The following is a 17,221-nucleotide window of genomic DNA, read 5'->3' on the forward strand; positions in this document are numbered from 1 at the left end:
ACTTTTTACCCACACTTCCATTTGGTGTGGACTGGTGTGGACGAGCAGAAATAATTACACAGATAAAGCCCCTGCTTGCTGCAAGGGTGTCATTCTGCCCCCCAGTGGCGAAATGCATGACATTGCAACAGTAGGCCCTGTATTGGAAGCTTTCCGACATCTAGTTCATGTTTCCAGGGGGACAAGTTTCATTGGAACACAGCTAGACTTGCACAGCAACCAAGGTTAGCCGTTCATATTTCATAATAAATATGTTGTGTGTGTGATGTTGCGTCATTATGTTTATAATGTGCTGCAGATGTAAGCCTCGTTGTCCGTTAACGAAAGGCACACCAAAGACTGACATTTTCCACATGACAATGAAAGTTCAGGTGTAGATGGTGAAGTGGAAGCAGTTCTTGAAGTAGCAAAAACTGATAAATGAATGAGATGCAGCTTGGAACTCGTTAGAATGATACTAGGTGATAAACACTGGACTGCATGGGTTCACATAGCTGCAAGCAACTCTTAGTATGTTTAATATCTGACATCTAGAGTTACAATACCAATTGACACCCCATTCATCCAAACAGAAAAGTCCTATCTGATTGTATTAAATCACGTTAAACTCAATAACAAACATTGCAGCTGTACGGAAAGCTTGGATTATCAGGTGTAGATGGTGAAGTGGAAGCAGTTCTTGAAGTAGCAAAAAACTGCTAAATGACTGTTACTGCATGGAACTCGTTAGAATGATACTAAACACTGGACTGGGGCAGCTATTCTTAAATGCAGTGGTGGAAAAAGTACTCATATTCTTTACTCAAGTAAATCAATACGGCAATGTAGAAATACTATGTTACAAGTAAAAGTCCGGAATTCAACATTTACTATGAGTTATAAGTACAAAAGTATTTGGTATCAAAATGTACCAAAAGTAGAATGTACTCATTATGCAGAATGTCCTGTTTCACAAGTTTTCAAATGTATAAAATGCCAAATTATAACATGAAACGTGTATGTAGGTACTATCACATTAGTTGAATTTCCATCGTCTATAATTATTTGTTGCCCCGTGTTTACGAGAACTTTCCCTGCTAGAAAGTCGATTAATTTGATGTTCTCCTCTCCATCTCCAAGCTGCAGAAGGATGGTTCTGTGTGCAGTGAGCAGACTCCTCAAGAGAAGTGTCAGCAGAAGGGGGTCCTGGAGTAGGTAAAGGAACTTCACCTCTAGGATCCTTTAACCACATGAACCCTAGCGTCCCTATATGGGCATGTCCTATAGGGTAGGGATCCAGAACCGCAGGAACCAGATCCAATATTGAGGAACCGGAATCGGTTCCCTCTCCTTTGGAACCGTTTCCCGGAACCGGTTTTATCACACTGTCAGAGCGTCTGCTATACAATTACAATACCAGTGGTCCTCAAAGGTTTTAATTTCAAGGACCACCATAACTCTGAGAGTGTACAAATGGAACCAAATGGACCCGTAAGGGTCCATTTGGTTCCATTTGTACACTCTCAGAGTTACAGACCTGCAAGCCTTACAGTCTGGAACCCCCTATAGGAATTGTTAAAGGGAATTAACCGTTAAGGAATCGGACCGTTAAGAGGGAATCGTTGAGGAACCGGAATCGTTAAAATCCCAAAGGATCCCAACCCTAATGTCATAACTGAACATTCTCCAAAAATAGCCAATCTACAAGCTCACAACGCTGTTGCCTTGTGACTCGCTGTTAGATCGGCTATTTTTGGCAACGATACTGTATTTGGTGTATTTGTAGACGGGGAAAAAAATGATAGGACCACGTATAGATCCCTGGGGGGACCCCAGTCAATGAAATAGACAGTATAGGGTTTTAAGTGGTTAATTCACCAAAATCTAATTCGGCTGTAGACAAAATATTGTACTAATAGTACTAATATCATGTGTTATATTATAATACAATATTCGTTTTATTATTATACAAGCAGCTTGTTAAATCTATATTGCAAAGTTGAAGTTGTCAGTATGTATATATCTTTTACGCTTGCCCACAACCCAGGTTTTTGATTGATTGATTTAATACTTTATTAGTCCGAAATGTGAACAGCACGTGGTACCGTCAGACATTAAGGCTAAAAGGATAACACAAAAAAGTCCTTGGGGACTTGTTTCCATTGTGCTGAAACTTTCCATAGTAGTGTAGTGTGTTATGATCCGGGGAAGGTCATGGTCATCAACCTTTTGAAGTGTTTTATATTTTAATTAATATTTAACTTATTAAACCTTTTGCCCATGACCTCCCCCAGATCACAATACACCATTATGGAAAGTAACTATTGCACTAAGTAGACTGTATTTCTCCAGGGGACATGATACCACATTGTATAACAAACTGTCTGTAGTCATATGATTGCAGCACTTATGTCTCTTACGAAACATTTATACTCCTTTTTTCTTTCTGTTCATGAGTTCTACACCACCTGCTCTCTTAGCTCTAAACATTTTACAGCTGAGCATCGTCAAGTATGTATTTAATACTGGGGTTAGCAATCAGATCCTGTTCCTGCTGTAACAGCAACCTCTGCAAATTCAGAGAGCCAAGGCACATGGGTTAAGGGATCTCCTATGCATGATGCAGAAGGAATAGGGTGTCATGTTCTAACTATCTCTATTCCTCTCAGGCCATTTCAGAGACGGAGCAGTGGTTGGGTTTACTCCAGCAGCCATGGTTTCAACCAGGACGAGGTCAGAGAGAAGCTGCAGGCTTTTCCTGGAGGTTCCATTGACCTGGTCAAACAGGAGTCTGGCATTGCGGTGCTGACCATCAACAACCCCGCTCGCATGAATGCCTTGTCTGGTACGAATTCTGCAGTGACAGTGTTATACTGTGGATGTATCAGTGGAGTTATGGACGTTAGATCTTACACAGATGTTATATTGGTACAATGTGACATTCTTGATGTGCGTCCAGGGGATTTGCTATCCAGGGATCAAAGCTACTTTGTGTGTCAATCATTTTGAAGTGTTGATGTACTGTAAATGTAACAGAGTGGCTCAGAGCCGCTGCCTGATGACCAAAATCCTAATATCTCCCCCGGTCAAGGGGGAATTGCCTTTTAAGCTAGTGGTTCAGATGTTAAATTTCCACGCAGGAGACCCGGGTTCGATTCCCGGGTGTCACATAAACAGTAGAAGAATTATGTTTTCAAACTGCATTCATATAATTTCTATTTGTAAAATGTCTTATTCCTCTATACTGCCTAGTTTTGTTTTTTGTTTTTTGTAGTTTAAGAGCTTTACTTTGTAGTCTCTCTGGAAATGTACTGTACATGTTTAGTTTTACATTACATATCGTTGTGGATACCTCATATGTGCAAAACTTTTACTTTTCAGGATTGAAATAAAAAAACAGCAGATCTACAAGCTCACAACACATTGCATTGCGACACGTTGTGAGCTTGTAGATCTGTTATTTTTTGCTACTTTTGTGTGACACTGTAGTTGTGTAGTATGAAGTATGCCGTTAATTTAAAAAAAAAACTTCAAAAACATAAAAAGTTGAAATATGGATATATGAGGTTCCTGCCTGACAGTGACGATATGCTACTCTCAACTAGCATTTCAAGGTGTGTGACTTAACATGATGTGATACAAGTTAGCTGGACCGAGGCCAACACGACTCATCACTTTTAGAACTTCTCTTATGCAAATTAATGCAACTTCAAATTAAGCAATTTAGTTTAGTATGACTCACTTTAGCAAATTAAGGACTAAACACTTGACTGCATATATGTTGTTTATTCCCTTCCAGGTAGTATGATGGTGGACCTGGAGGAGAGGGTGAGCCAACTGGAGACTTGGACAGAGGGCAAAGGACTCATTGTACAGGGAGCGGCTGGGACCTTCTGTTCTGGTTCAGACCTCAATGCTGTGAGAGCAATATCTAACTCACAGGTAGAAACATACATATTTTGTCTCTCTGCCACGCCCTGCCTGTCTCTGTAAAGCTCTGTCTCACCCTGGACAGTATGTTTCTCTCCTTTGCTCTCTCTCTCAGCTGTCTCTTTTCCATTCTATGTACAGGTGGTTTGGATTTCTGTACTGTACCTTTAGATGACTTTGATTTTGTGATTTATGTATTTGTGCTTGTAGGATGGGATGAAGATGTGTATGTTCATGCAAAATACTCTGACCAGACTGTTGAGGTAAGGGCTTCTGTCTCTATGACATATGGCAAGTTATAATCAAATAAAGAGTGTAGCAAAATATGGAATGTAGCTTAAACTGTTTCAGCTTAGGCCATATATCATACATACTGTATATGCTGACTATTTCCTGTTAATAGCTTTATTTCTAGATTAAGTTATTTTTAAGTCATGAAAATGTTACCAAGTTTACCTGTACCATTCAGTCAATACAGTATATGCTGGCTAAATATCATTGTGTTGCTGTTATTTGCTAGACTTAAATCAACCCGCACTTTAAAATACATTATTAAAACACACCGCTAACATAGCTTTGACAAAACCATTATGGCGCAGTGATATGTGTGTTGGATTAACCACTTTCAACCTGGTGTCCTATGTTTCTAAAGCAAATTGTATACAGTGTAACACTGCTGTTGTTTTCCCAGTGCAGGTTGCCTCTGATCTCTGTTGCACTGGTGGAGGGGAGAGCACTGGGAGGAGGTTCAGAACTCACCACCGCCTGTGACTTCAGGTACACAATGAGAAAAGACTTGCGCATGCGCACACACACACACACACACACACACACACACACACACACACACACACACACACACACACACACACACACACACACACACACCCTCGTTTCCGTACTTATTCTTGTTCTTAAGTTCTAGTATCTGACTCCCACCTCCACTTGTAGGTTGATGGCTAGAGGCAGTGTGATCCAGTTCGTACACAAACACATGGGCCTGGTCCCGGGGTGGGGTGGTGCGGCCCGCTTGGTCCACATTGTGGACAGCCGGAATGCCCTGAAGCTCCTGTGTGGAGCTCTGAAAGTGGACCCTGAGCTTGGCGTGCAGATTGGATTGGCAGATGGCATCCTGGAAGTCTCCCAAGCAAAGGAAGGTGAAAACAGCTCCATGAGTCTTGTGGAACAGGCAGAAAACTGGCTGAGTCGCTATACAAAAGGCCCAGCCCCTGTAATCCAGGCTATGAAGAGGGTAGTGTTGTCAGGGAGAGAACTCTCGCTGTCAGAGGCTCTGAGGACCGAAAAGGATGTATTCGGGACAGTGTGGGGTGCACCGGCAAACCTGCAGGCCTTGGCTGGCAAGTCCAAACACAAGTGAGGTCCACCCAGTTTCCTCGACAGTAATTTAGCGCACAGTTGGCAGTTGACTTACTGTCAACTTACATAATGTAATGTTCCTGCAATAAACTTAACCATGTTCTCAAAAATGAATTGCCTCGATTTGAATGTGGAAAGTTTTGCAGTGGCAGTGGAGTGACAGATGATTGACAGATGACACTACAGGATTTATTGCAGAGTTACTATTCACTATCCAGGACAAACTTGCTTCTAGACACATTTTCAAGATGAAGTTGTGAGAAAGCTGTTGATGCAGAGTTTCCAAGCACACTTTCAGATAGTATACAATTGGAACTCATTGGTCAAATTAAAACTAGCCTGGCAGATTCCTACCCCTGTGTATAAGCAGGCAAAGCCTTTGCCAAAGGTGCTGCTGTTCCCCCTGTGGGTAACGATATAGTATTTGTCCAATATGTAGATTCATCCACATTGATTTGAGTAGGCATTGGTGGAAATTAATACAAATGGAAAATGTATTTGAAAATATTCAGGTACTTGGTTGACTGTAAACACATTTTCATCCAAATCCAATCAGAACTTTCATAGCTATGGCTGGTACGGTATTTGCATTCCACTCTGATAAGATGTTACGAGGGACAAGTCATAAAATGACTTCCAAACCACTATTAATTGTAAGATTAAGTGATATGTTTGTTTGTGTGGTTTTCCACCATGACATTAAGGCTGCAACTAACGATTAATTCCATAATCGATGAATCGGTCGATTATTTTAACGATTAATCGATTATCGCACTTATTTAGCAATTACCTTATAATTTTGATTTTAGATTGTTTTAGGCATGTTGTAAAAAGACGATACAGATGAATAATTAATTAAAAAGTACATGTTACACAATACAATTTTGCTCAGCTGCTGATTAAGCTACTACCCATACAATACATATCAAAATAAATAAAAGCCACCTTATGGTACCTTTTATCTTCTTCTGACTGCTTGATTTGATTAAAAAAACATTTTAGGCTAAAGGGTAACAGTACTCTTTTTAAATGTATACAGGATAGGTGGGCACAAGGGACATGTTAAAAAATATTTAAAAAAAAAAATATTAGAAAAACACATTTCCTGCCAATCAAGATCTACAGTACGTTAATGCAAATACAACCGTTCACTGCCAATCAAGTAGATCTAAGTTTTTGGGGGGGGGGGGGGGATTTTTAATTATCGATTATCAAATTCGTAATTGATTAATTTAGTAATCGATTTTAAATCGATTAATCGATTCGTTGTTGCAGCCTTACATGACATGTAGGTTAATCATTCCGTTAACCTCTTTAACATTATAGGTCCTTATGGTCATAGTCAATTATTGTCATTATTGGCTAAATGAAAAATAAAATAGAAATAAAGTTAACACGCAGTGTAAGCTTGTAGATCTGCTATTTTATTTATATTTTTTTGCTTTTTACCCCCTTTTTCTCCCCAATTTAGTCGTTATGCCAATTGATTCCACCCCACACACATTTCTGTGTGTTGTCACTGCTGTATCTTACTGGCTCACCTGCCAGGAGGAGGACGTAGAGCCTTCGTCCTACGTCCTACCTGGCAGCACTCCCTGCCCCAGCCCGTAGGAGTAGGCCTACATGTATTGACTAATATCACCCTCCCCGCCCGGCTTCCCGCCCCCAACAATTGTGTTTGTGTAGATGCACGACAAAGCCGGATTCCCCGCAGTGGATTCGAATCCCCAGGCTCTGCAGTGGTGGCCAGGTACTTTACCACTGCGCCACCCAGATCTGCTATTTTTTAAATAATTTAGACATTCTTTGTGGTTAAGTGGTTTATCATCACAACAGCAGACACCACAGCTGATGCATTGTAAACACTGATACTGTGCCTTTTTTTTGCATTGCCTGTTATGAGTAAGCAAAACAACAATAAAACCATGCTGTTTTGTTTTCAGTCCAATTCTGATATATTGGACAGGCCAAATTTAGATCATCAGTATCATCTGACCTGAAATATCTTCGTCTTCCTTCATTGCTGCTCTGTAGGCAGATGAAGAAATTGAGGCATTTGGTTTGAAATGTCAAATGACTTGGGAGATATGACGGTCATCTGACATTTTTAGAACCACCTAATTGTGACAGTCACCCAAGGCCCATTCACTGAATGGTTAATGTTGAATTGTGCACATCTTAAAGGAGTAGTTCACCCAAAAAATGACTTATTTTCTATCAATTGCACTCGCCATGAAGCCTTGAATTCATGATTTAAAAAAAGTTTTTGTTGCATTCCTAAGATAATAATTTGATTCCTGTCTCCTACCGGATACATTAGCCGGTAGGAGACACAAAGTAGATTATTTGTGTCTCCTACCGGAAATACACCCAGTCATCAAATTATTGGCTTAGGAATGCGACAAAAACAAAAACAAATCCATTAATTCAAGGCTTCATGGGGTGTGCAATTGATAGAAAATAAGTAATTTTTTGGGTGAACTCCTCCTTATATTTTTAATAAAAACATTATGGTTGATGTACTGTGTAATTGCATAATGTTTGTGGAAAAGAAACTTGCAGCGCCCTGTATTTTACAAATGGATTAAAATGGCAAACCAAAACCATGCTACATTCCAGAGATGATTTTCTGTATTCCTCCTGAGCTCCTGACGATGAGATTATGTTAATGATTAGAACAGATCATGCTATCCTGAGCCTAACAATAGCACACAAAGTAGATGCCCTCAGAATCAGATACTGATGAGGAATATCAAGCTTTCATTCTACCTCCCCTTTAGTGTTAACGTGAGAGTCAAAGTTAATCTCATAAAATCCTGTATTCCAAATATTTCGAAACATTTAGTATTGATTTGTAACTTAAATGTAAACCGACATGTTTTTCACTTGCAAATATCAGGGCTGCTTTCGGCTTTCTATACAAATATCTTACTGAACAAATGATGCAAGCACAAACAAATGTTGAGCAGACAATTCCCTGGACGATGACGGGGCTTGTCTCATGTTCCTTTTACAAAGGTCATTCATTTCCTGACCAGGCACAAGCCTGTGGTGCCACTGTGGACAGAATAATACCAAACAAGCACAGGTGAGGTGAAATCTGGAGTCATGTTCTTACTCTTACCACTAACTTGTTTTAGTGAACCGTTTTATGTAAAGGCCATGAGTCATCATAGTACATCAGTTGACAACTTGACATTAGGCTAAGTAGTTATAGACTATTAAGTAGACAGATGTTTTCAGTTCTATAAATTCCATTGTTTACTTGAGACGTCTGAGATGTTTGGTAGCTTTGCATATCATGAGTTCCTGTGGATTCAGCATGTAATAGACAATGCTAATAATTGCATTTTTTAGTGGAAATGTAGTTCAAATGCTGCTTTGTCCCGGTCGATGGAATTTAATATGTAAAATGTGACAGTTTTGATCTGGGAATGTAAATAAAATTGTGTTTGAGAGATTTTAAAAAAAACATAACATTTGCTGTAGGCTATTGTGTGGAACCTCATGTACAGCCGTAAAATATATTTGAAAGATATTCAGATACTTGGATCGACTGTAAATGTCCAAATCCAATCAGAAATCTTGGAACTATGGCTGGCAAAGACTGGCTTGTATTACACTCGGACAAGATGTTACTGTGTATGAGGGACAATTCACAATGTGCTTCCAAACCACAAATAATTTCAAGATAAAGTGATATGTTTGTGTGGTTTTCCACCATGACATGTACCATTCCGTTAAGGCTGACACTTCCAACAATGTCAAGTAACAGTTTCACTATAAACTGAGTTGTATTGTGCAATACAATTGGGGGGAAAACCTTAGATTCAACTGGAAAACAGCACAAAATCTCATCCTTTAAGGTTGATGAAATGACAATTTATTCTTAAATTACAAACGGTGAAATCAAGCAAAGACTGTTACAGAAAGTTACGTTTACTTTATTTTTCAGAATGAGAAGTCTAAAACTGAGACACTGGAGGAAATGGTAATGTATGCATGTAAGAAATGTTAAAAAAAAGAAAAGGGAGAGAAACAACACCCCCTCCCCCACAAAGAAATATATTTAAAACTTAACATTTCAGGAGACGGCCAATAGTGATGGCTTGCTCTTGTTCTCTTACTGCCTTAGGAATGAGACAAAGCAAGAGAAGATTTACAACCAGAAGAAAGGCAAAAACAAACATTTATTCAAACTAAATCCTAAAATCAATGCAACATCCTCCTCCCCACCCAGTAGTGTTAAAAACAAACTGTCTTCAAACACATGCACATTAACAAACAGACTAGCCTTTCAACATGGGTAATAATGAACACTCAAAGACCATGTTTTTCTTCAGCAACACACCAATTAGAATACGTTAGTCAGGGCTAGAAAGAATACTGGAAACCGACTCAGAAGATTAACACCAAGATGATTCATATAAAAAATGGCCAATTATCTTCCTGTTATGTCAGAGCAGAGATTGAAATGAATGGGATCTGCTTTCGTTAATGAGCAATTATTTGCAACATGTTTCTTGATAGATTCTATGTAAGACACTTGAAAATTGCAGGTTAATTGATGTCAAGTCGAAAACGGAACCAAATCTCAAGCAGCCAGATGGTTTTGCTGATTTCTCTTTAAGGTCTGCATTGTGAAATATTGAGTCTGAGCTTGCAATATTTACATCGCTCATGGGGTTACAGCCCTGAATCAACAAATTATTATTAATTTAAGACCAGCTTTGATTTCAGATGGAGGAAACAAACTGCCACTGTACCAAAGATTTTAATTTTAAACAGTAACCGTAAATTGAAAGTATGTTTTCATCATTAGATAAATCTGAAGCAAGGAAATACTATAGGGGATTTTAAGGGTCTTAAAAAGCCAAGCTTTGGAAAGCCTGCGTGTGTCTAAGCTGTAGATATTCATGTTAAATGTCAGTGGCTGAGCCCCATTACAATAACTCCCTCTTGTGTGCCTTGTTTCACAACTTGATGTCACAGATTTGGACTGGGACTATGAAACCGTCCCTGGGAATCGTGATTATTAATAGAAAGACAATGGGCAATCTTCAACGTGAATTCAATGTCCCCCGCCACTTTTGTGTGGTTCTGCGGCGTGGACAGGCTCCGGGGCGACACACATCGTGGGTCTCACTGCTGCTCAGGAGAACATTCTTGTAAGTTTGGTTGTTGTACTTTAATCTTAAATGTAAATTTGAATGTCCCCGTCGATGTGAACCCAGTGTCCTTTAACCACAAGCATACTGGAAGACCAGGCGGCTATCTTAGCAAATGGCAACGGTATAAAAGGCATCATCAAGTAAGTACGCAAGTCATTACCTAAGTTACATAGGCACGCCATTCCCTTTTCCGATGACCCCTTAATAGTCGATCTAAAAGCTCACAAGAACGTGGATGCCCTCTGTGTCTGAAATGGGAATAAACACGCTGAAGATTTAATTTTACTGCAAAAATAAGCACAAATGATAAAAGCTTGTTTTTACCCCCCGATATCAAGTTCTCCACCAACATCAGATCTGTGACAGTGAAGTGAACAAGGGCATATGAGAAGGAATAAATTAATGGAATGGAACATAGCCATTTAATGAGGTTGATGACTTCACACTTCAGTCACTGTACATTGGCCATCAGGCATTCTGGACCTTCCAGTGCCCCTGGAAGATGAGGAAGGGTCAGAAGACTCTGCCCCAGGGGGCACTCTGTCTTCTGGATTCAGTCTTTGCCTCCTTGGCCTCATCTCATAGGGCTCCACACGCTCGTCGTCTCCACCCTCTTCCTCATCTTCGTCGTCATCCTCTTCTTCATCATCGCTCCAATCGCCAGAGCCAGACTCTTCCACAGAGGTATGAGGGTCAGAGGACCTAGAGGGAGAGGCTTCCTCCTCTTCCTCCTCCTCTCCTTCCCCAACCTCAGACCTCTCCTGGGCAGGTATGGGCCTGGGACTGATTTGCAACTGGGAGAGAGTGTCCTCCAGAGAGGGGCTGCTGCTGCCGCCAGGTTGGCCCCCAAGAGAGGTGGGGGGTCTGGTGGGAGCCGGGGGGATCGTGACCTGCTGCTGTGCCCCTGCTATGGTATCAGCACCATCTGCAGAGTTTTCTCGACCCGTTGCCCCAACAGCCCCAGTCTCAGTGTCCAAACGCAGTCCCGCCACCCCCTTCTTGGGGATGTCCACAATGTCTCTCTTCATCTTGCGCCTACGACCGTGCTCATTGCGCCGATATTGCACCATGTTCTCCAAGTCGGCCACGTACAAGAAGCCAGCAATGAGCATCTCGGCCGTCTTCTTGCCCTTGGAGAAAGCGTCCTCCAGCTCGCGGCTGGTCCGCTCGTCATACTGCCACCAACCGTTACGCCCTTCATAGTACCAGGCGTGATCCCCTGCCGACGGCCGTCCAGCCGATGCCTTCAGCTCCTCCGGGGAGAGCAGCGTCGGTCTCTCCAGGAAATCCTCTGGCACTTCCTGTCTGCAGAGGGCACATCGCTTGCTCTGCCAGGACGCTCCCTTAACACACAGGAAGCAGAAGACATGGCGGCAGGGCAGCTGCACCGGGTGGACGCAGCTCTGCAGACAGATGGCACACTCTGGTACGGGCAGAGCCGGAGAAGAGCCGCTGGAGCCAGAACACGATGATTCTGCACTGTTACCACTTCCCCCACCGCCGTCAGTACCCTTCTTGCTGGATGGGAGCGAGCCAACAGAGTGGTCTACCTCGCTACAGCTAGCCATCCTACGAAAGTACTGTGGAATAGGGAACATTGAAAGAGCATTAGAAATGGTATAATGCTATCTGGCAGAGTTGCAATACCAACCCTTGACAGCCCATTCATCCAAACAGAAAAGTCATTTTTTTTGTTTCATAAAAATCCACCTTAGACATGGTATGAGCTAGTAGCTACTTTCTGTCAATATATTCCGTGCAGGTGATTATTTTCCTATGTGTCAGGGCCAGTTTAATCTCTCAAGAACAGATTCTGCTCTGCGCTTGAATCTGTCGGGGGGGTTCGTCATATCGTGTACACACTGGCCTACAAGTGGGCGTGCCTTCAGATCAGGAAGCAGGCCGCGCTTTACCCAATCAAATGTAGTGGGCGGGATTCACGTGTCCTGCTGCCTCCTGAATTATGTGCAATTTAGAAACAGGTGGTACGCAGGACCAACGAGCGCTTACAAACTTGAAGAATAAGAAAAATAATCACCAGGACGGAATTTATTGACAGACATTTTGCACATAACATGACAACGGTGGACTTTTATGAAACAAAGACTTGACACATACAAAGAGGATAATCCAAGTTTCCGTACAGCTGCAATCTTGGTGAGTTTAACATTGTTTAATACAATCAGATAGGACTTTTCTGTTTGCATGAATGGGCTGTTATGGGTTGGTTGGTATTGCAACTCTAGATGGCAGATATATATGCCATCTCTAGAGTATATATAGCATCTGAGTTGCTGGCAACCAAGTACCTACAGCAACAATTCTTGTTTGCTAGCTCGCTATAATACATTATTCTACACTCGATCATGTTTATTTTCTTACAATAATGGGAGAATAAAAACACTACTCGGTGAATTGATTACAAAGGACCCCAATGGAAACAAGCCATAGGCTTTCATAGGTTTAAAATCCTCTTAGCTGATCTTGTATTGAACTGCACTTGCCTGTGTTTTTTTTTTTTTGGAAAACTGCTAATTAAGTATTCAATCAATCAATCATTACTAGATACTTACTGCGAGAACCGTTAATGTCGGTGTATCATTAGGAGTGCTGTTCTTCAAACCAGCCACTGACAAATGGAAAGAAAAGACAAGACAGTGTCAACAACACGATCAAGTTACGTTACATCCAACACAAAGACAGCTAGAACTTGAAATGCATGTCTGTTATTTTGGGGCCTCTTCATTGTCAATATATTATAAATCATAAACTGTAGAGAGTTGGCAAGTTTGATAACATTCCCTACGGGGTCATACGTTACTGGCTGTCTGATATAAGAATACGAACAATGACATTGTTGTGTTGGATTACCGGGGAAACGACTGTTCTGTTGGTTACAGGGAACTGTTAAATCTGTTTTTTTTTGTCTTGACACTTGTAAACCAGCACAAACAGCTCATGTCAGCCAGGCAGTGACAATCATTTGTCTTAGTTTATATTGTGGACAAAACGTCAGTTAAAAGTGAACTGATAAGTTAGTTAGCAAGCTAGTTTGGGCAAAATGTAAATATGCGTGACGTTTTCTTTTGTTACAAAAACCCAAAGACAGTAACGATCGAATGGACAGATTTATAATGACTTGATCAAAACAATGAGTGCTGTTGTTGTGATTAGCGTTGAAAAAAACTCTTCCATTCCAGCAAATAGACGGAGTTCAACTGACAGTGCTAACTGGTTAGCCTAGTGTTAGCACAGCTGGGGCGATACAAACAGCTAGCCTGCCTATTACGTATCGAACATATAAACACATAATTACCACACACACACATATATAGATACAATCACATTACCTGCCGTGTCACTGGATGTTGTTGTCTTCTTTATGGTGTATATAAAGTATCAGTTCGTGCCACTGCTGTTTCCAGCGGTTGTTTTAGAGGGGAGACTGTTATCGAAATGCTTTGCTAACTGAGGCTTTTGTTTTCCTCCGAAAAAAACAGAATCCGAGACGAACAGCCCCGATTTATATTAGGCTCGTCGTACGACGGTGTCGCGCGCGGCGACAATAGCCGATCTACAAGCTCACAGCGCGTCGCGGACGTGAAGCGCTGTGAGCTTGTAGATCGGCTATGTTCGTGCTGAAGGAGTCGACCCGTCGGGAAAGGGGCGGGGGCGAACCTGCGTAAGTGTACGCAATGACGCACGTAACGTTATCAGTGTCGTTGCCAGGTCTGCTTATTATAAGCGACTTTGGGCGTGTTTTTCTGTAAAGTCGCTTGGTAGTGTTGCGTTTTTTTTGGGCTCGTTTCTAAAGTGTGTAGTTGCTTATTTTGGGCTTGCTTCCTAATGTTGTTTTAAACCAGTGGTTCTTAAATATAGTATCAAATGAATATGTAATTATGTAATTATATAATCCAAGGACCCCCCCCATCTGAAAATATGTTGTGCCAGCTGGCACAAAATATATTGTAGGGACCCCCATACAAGATTTGTGTTGTTAAAATGTTTAAAAAAAAAAAAAATCTCCATTTTATTTTATTTTTGAAAATAGTAGATCTATGTGAGCTTGTGGATCGGCTATTTTCCAAAAAGCCAAAGTACTGTAGACAGGCTTGTTTTCATAGACCTGATTGCGTGTTTCTCTCACACAACCTGGCAACACTGACTGCGTTTTATGACGCAGGCTGATGACGCCTTCTTATACCTTTGCCATTTCCCTCAGCTGCTAAGCTAACTTGGTCTTCCGGTTCTATCGCGGTCAGAGGACACTGGTGTCACATCGACGGGGACGTTGAATTCAACCATTTTAACACTAAAGTAACTGCAAACCAAAGCTTCAAGAATGTTCTCCCGAGCCGTGAGACCCGCCATGTGCGTGACCGTTGCCCGCAGCCTCTCCACGTCGTCCCAGAGCCAGGCCAAAGTGGCGGTACTGGGGGCATCAGGGGGCATCGGCCAGCCGCTGTCCCTGCTGCTGAAGAACAGCCCGCTTGTCAGCCAACTCTCGCTGTTCGACATCGCCCACACGCCCGGCGTGGCGGCCGACCTCAGCCACATCGAGACCCGGGCCCAAGTCACCGGCCACATGGGGCCCGACCAGCTCGGCGCTGCCCTTCAGGGCTGCGAGGTGGTGGTGATCCCCGCCGGCGTGCCGAGGAAGCCCGGCATGACCCGCGACGACCTCTTCAACACCAACGCCACCATCGTGGCCACCCTGGCCGACGCCTGCGCCCGCTACTGCCCCGAGGCCATGATCTGCATCATCGCCAACCCCGTCAACTCCACCGTCCCCATCACGTCCGAGATGCTGAAGAGGCACGGCGTCTACAACCCCAACAAGGTGTTCGGCGTGACGACCCTCGACATTGTCAGGGCGAACGCGTTTGTGGCAGAGCTCAAGGGCCTCGACCCCGCACGGGTCAATGTGCCAGTCGTTGGTGGCCACGCAGGAAAGACCATCATTCCCCTCATCTCACAGTGCACACCCAAGGTAGAGTTCCCTGCTGACCAGCTGGCCGCCCTGACCGGGAGGATCCAGGAGGCTGGTACTGAGGTGGTGAAGGCCAAGGCTGGAGCCGGCTCTGCCACCCTCTCCATGGCCTATGCAGGTGCCCGCTTCACCTTCTCCATCCTGGACGCCATGAACGGCAAAGAGGGTGTGGTGGAGTGTGGGTACGTCAGGTCAGAGGAGACCGAATGCAAGTACTTCTCGACACCTCTCCTGCTGGGGAAGAACGGCATCGAGAAGAACCTGGGCCTAGGGAAGCTGACCGCCTTCGAGGAGAAGCTGGTGGCCGACGCTATTGGCGAGCTTAAGGGCTCTATCAAGAAGGGGGAAGAGTTTGCGGCCAACTTTAAGTAGATTGGACATGTAATTAATAGTTCACAATATTCGTTCATTCGTTATTCAGTTCTCCAAGTCTTAGAATGGCAATGGCATCCTAGGGCACCTCAGACTCTCAGAGTTTCCTCTTCCTTTCGTAGCTGTGGGGGGTAACCTTGGTTTCAGGACCCTAGTTTTGACCTTGATGTCCCTGTTACTGTACCTGACCTGTGAAGTTAAAGAGCATATATTTCCCTACTTGTGTGCTACTGTGAATATCCTGTTTGTCTTGTCTAAATAACAAGCCCAAGTGATGGATTGCATTTGCATGTCTATTTTTATTGCAGGATAAACTATTTTTTGGTGTGTGCCCCCCCTCACTGCTGCTTAAAGAATAGAGGAAAAACTGTCTCAAAACTGTCTCAACTACCTGTTTGTTGCTGATGAGTGGGATGTTTCTAATTTAATCAATATCATCTGACCTTTAAAAAAATAAAACCAACTGAATAGACTATGCTAATGTGTCCATTCCATAATTTCAAACACGGGTATGTGTTTTATGATAAATAATGACATTTTAATATCACAGGGGGCTTTGTTTTTGCTTGTTGCTTGCTGTTGTCATACCATATAGGGCATAGCAGTGGCGGCCATTTTGTGGTGCCACAGATAGAAGACCCATTCATTTTTCCTATAGAGATTTTTGAATATATTTTGTTTTAAGCCTGGTGAATCATGACTATAAAATGTTTGATTCTGCGTCTATATATATATACTTAATATATATATACGTATATATTTTTGGGATTTTTTTTTTTACACAGACTCAAATGTTTTATGGTCATGATTCACCAGGAGCCTGGATGGCTGGAAATTATCAGTTCTCTTTTTTTCCATAAAACGATAATTGGTTAAAAAAAAAAAAAATAGTTAAGCAATACAAATGTATTAATGCAAGAGTTCAACCCTGATTTCTTCAACTAAAATAATTACTAGGATTGTTTGCCTCCCAAGTTCCCAACTGCTATTGCAAGAGGATTAGTGATGACCAGTGGTGTAATGGTGATTTAACTCTATGGTGTAAACCTGTTATGCAAAGTACTAAGTAGCCATTTCCAGTGGAATGCTATGGTGTCCCGTGTCGCGACCAAAACACTGTTTTTATTATACTTTTCTTCATTATAGGAGATTTGGTTCAGTTGATTACTTAATCAGTAACTCACAAAGTAGTAGTAGGTGTGTTTGGGTTGGAATTCAACACACTGGAATGGAATGGTTGCCATAGATATGATGACTTGAGAAAGACTTGGAGTAGTCTCTAATCTTTCCAGAGCTGAATATATTGTCTGTCGGGTAAAAACCTTGGATCTCCATGTTTCATCTATATTTCATAAATGAATACTCTGTTTTATACTTTGCTGTATGACAGTGTCACACAAAA

At 42.1% G+C, this 17,221-nt stretch overlaps 3 protein-coding genes across 4 annotated transcripts; 2 read left to right on the top strand and 1 right to left on the bottom strand.

Moving 5' to 3' along the window:
* Positions 1-203: 203 nt before the first annotated feature.
* Positions 204-5,618, top strand: echdc1 (enoyl CoA hydratase domain containing 1). The gene is made up of 7 exons (XM_084052713.1): positions 204-224; positions 1,120-1,194; positions 2,649-2,824; positions 3,779-3,921; positions 4,120-4,172; positions 4,606-4,686; positions 4,861-5,618. The coding sequence occupies exons 2-7, from the start codon at positions 1,130-1,132 to the stop codon at positions 5,285-5,287; spliced, it is 945 nt and encodes a 314-aa protein (XP_083908839.1). The 5' UTR covers positions 204-224; positions 1,120-1,129; the 3' UTR covers positions 5,288-5,618.
* Positions 5,619-9,209: 3,591 nt separating this feature from the next.
* LOC311042767 (E3 ubiquitin-protein ligase rnf146-like) lies at positions 9,210-13,962 on the bottom strand. Of its 2 annotated transcripts, XM_084053755.1 has the most exons (4): positions 13,808-13,962; positions 13,031-13,086; positions 11,207-12,037; positions 9,210-11,176 (listed from the first exon to the last, which is right to left on the bottom strand). In XM_084053755.1, the coding sequence occupies exons 3-4, from the start codon at positions 12,023-12,025 to the stop codon at positions 10,898-10,900; spliced, it is 1,098 nt and encodes a 365-aa protein (XP_083909881.1). In that variant the 5' UTR covers positions 12,026-12,037; positions 13,031-13,086; positions 13,808-13,962; the 3' UTR covers positions 9,210-10,897. The 2 variants fall into 2 exon arrangements, with proteins under 2 accessions (XP_083909881.1, XP_083909882.1); XM_084053756.1 differs by having other exon boundaries at positions 9,210-12,037.
* A 694-nt stretch (positions 13,963-14,656) lies between these two features.
* Positions 14,657-16,296, top strand: LOC311042260 (malate dehydrogenase, mitochondrial-like). Its single transcript, XM_084052896.1, has one exon. It carries the CDS (start codon positions 14,800-14,802, stop codon positions 15,817-15,819), a length of 1,020 nt encoding a protein of 339 aa, XP_083909022.1. The 5' UTR covers positions 14,657-14,799; the 3' UTR covers positions 15,820-16,296.
* The last annotated feature ends 925 nt before the right edge of the window (positions 16,297-17,221 follow it).

Source organism: Gymnoscopelus microlampas (assembly GCF_963454915.1).
Source record: "Gymnoscopelus microlampas genome assembly, chromosome: 3".
Lineage (NCBI taxonomy): Eukaryota > Metazoa > Chordata > Actinopteri > Myctophiformes > Myctophidae > Gymnoscopelus > Gymnoscopelus microlampas.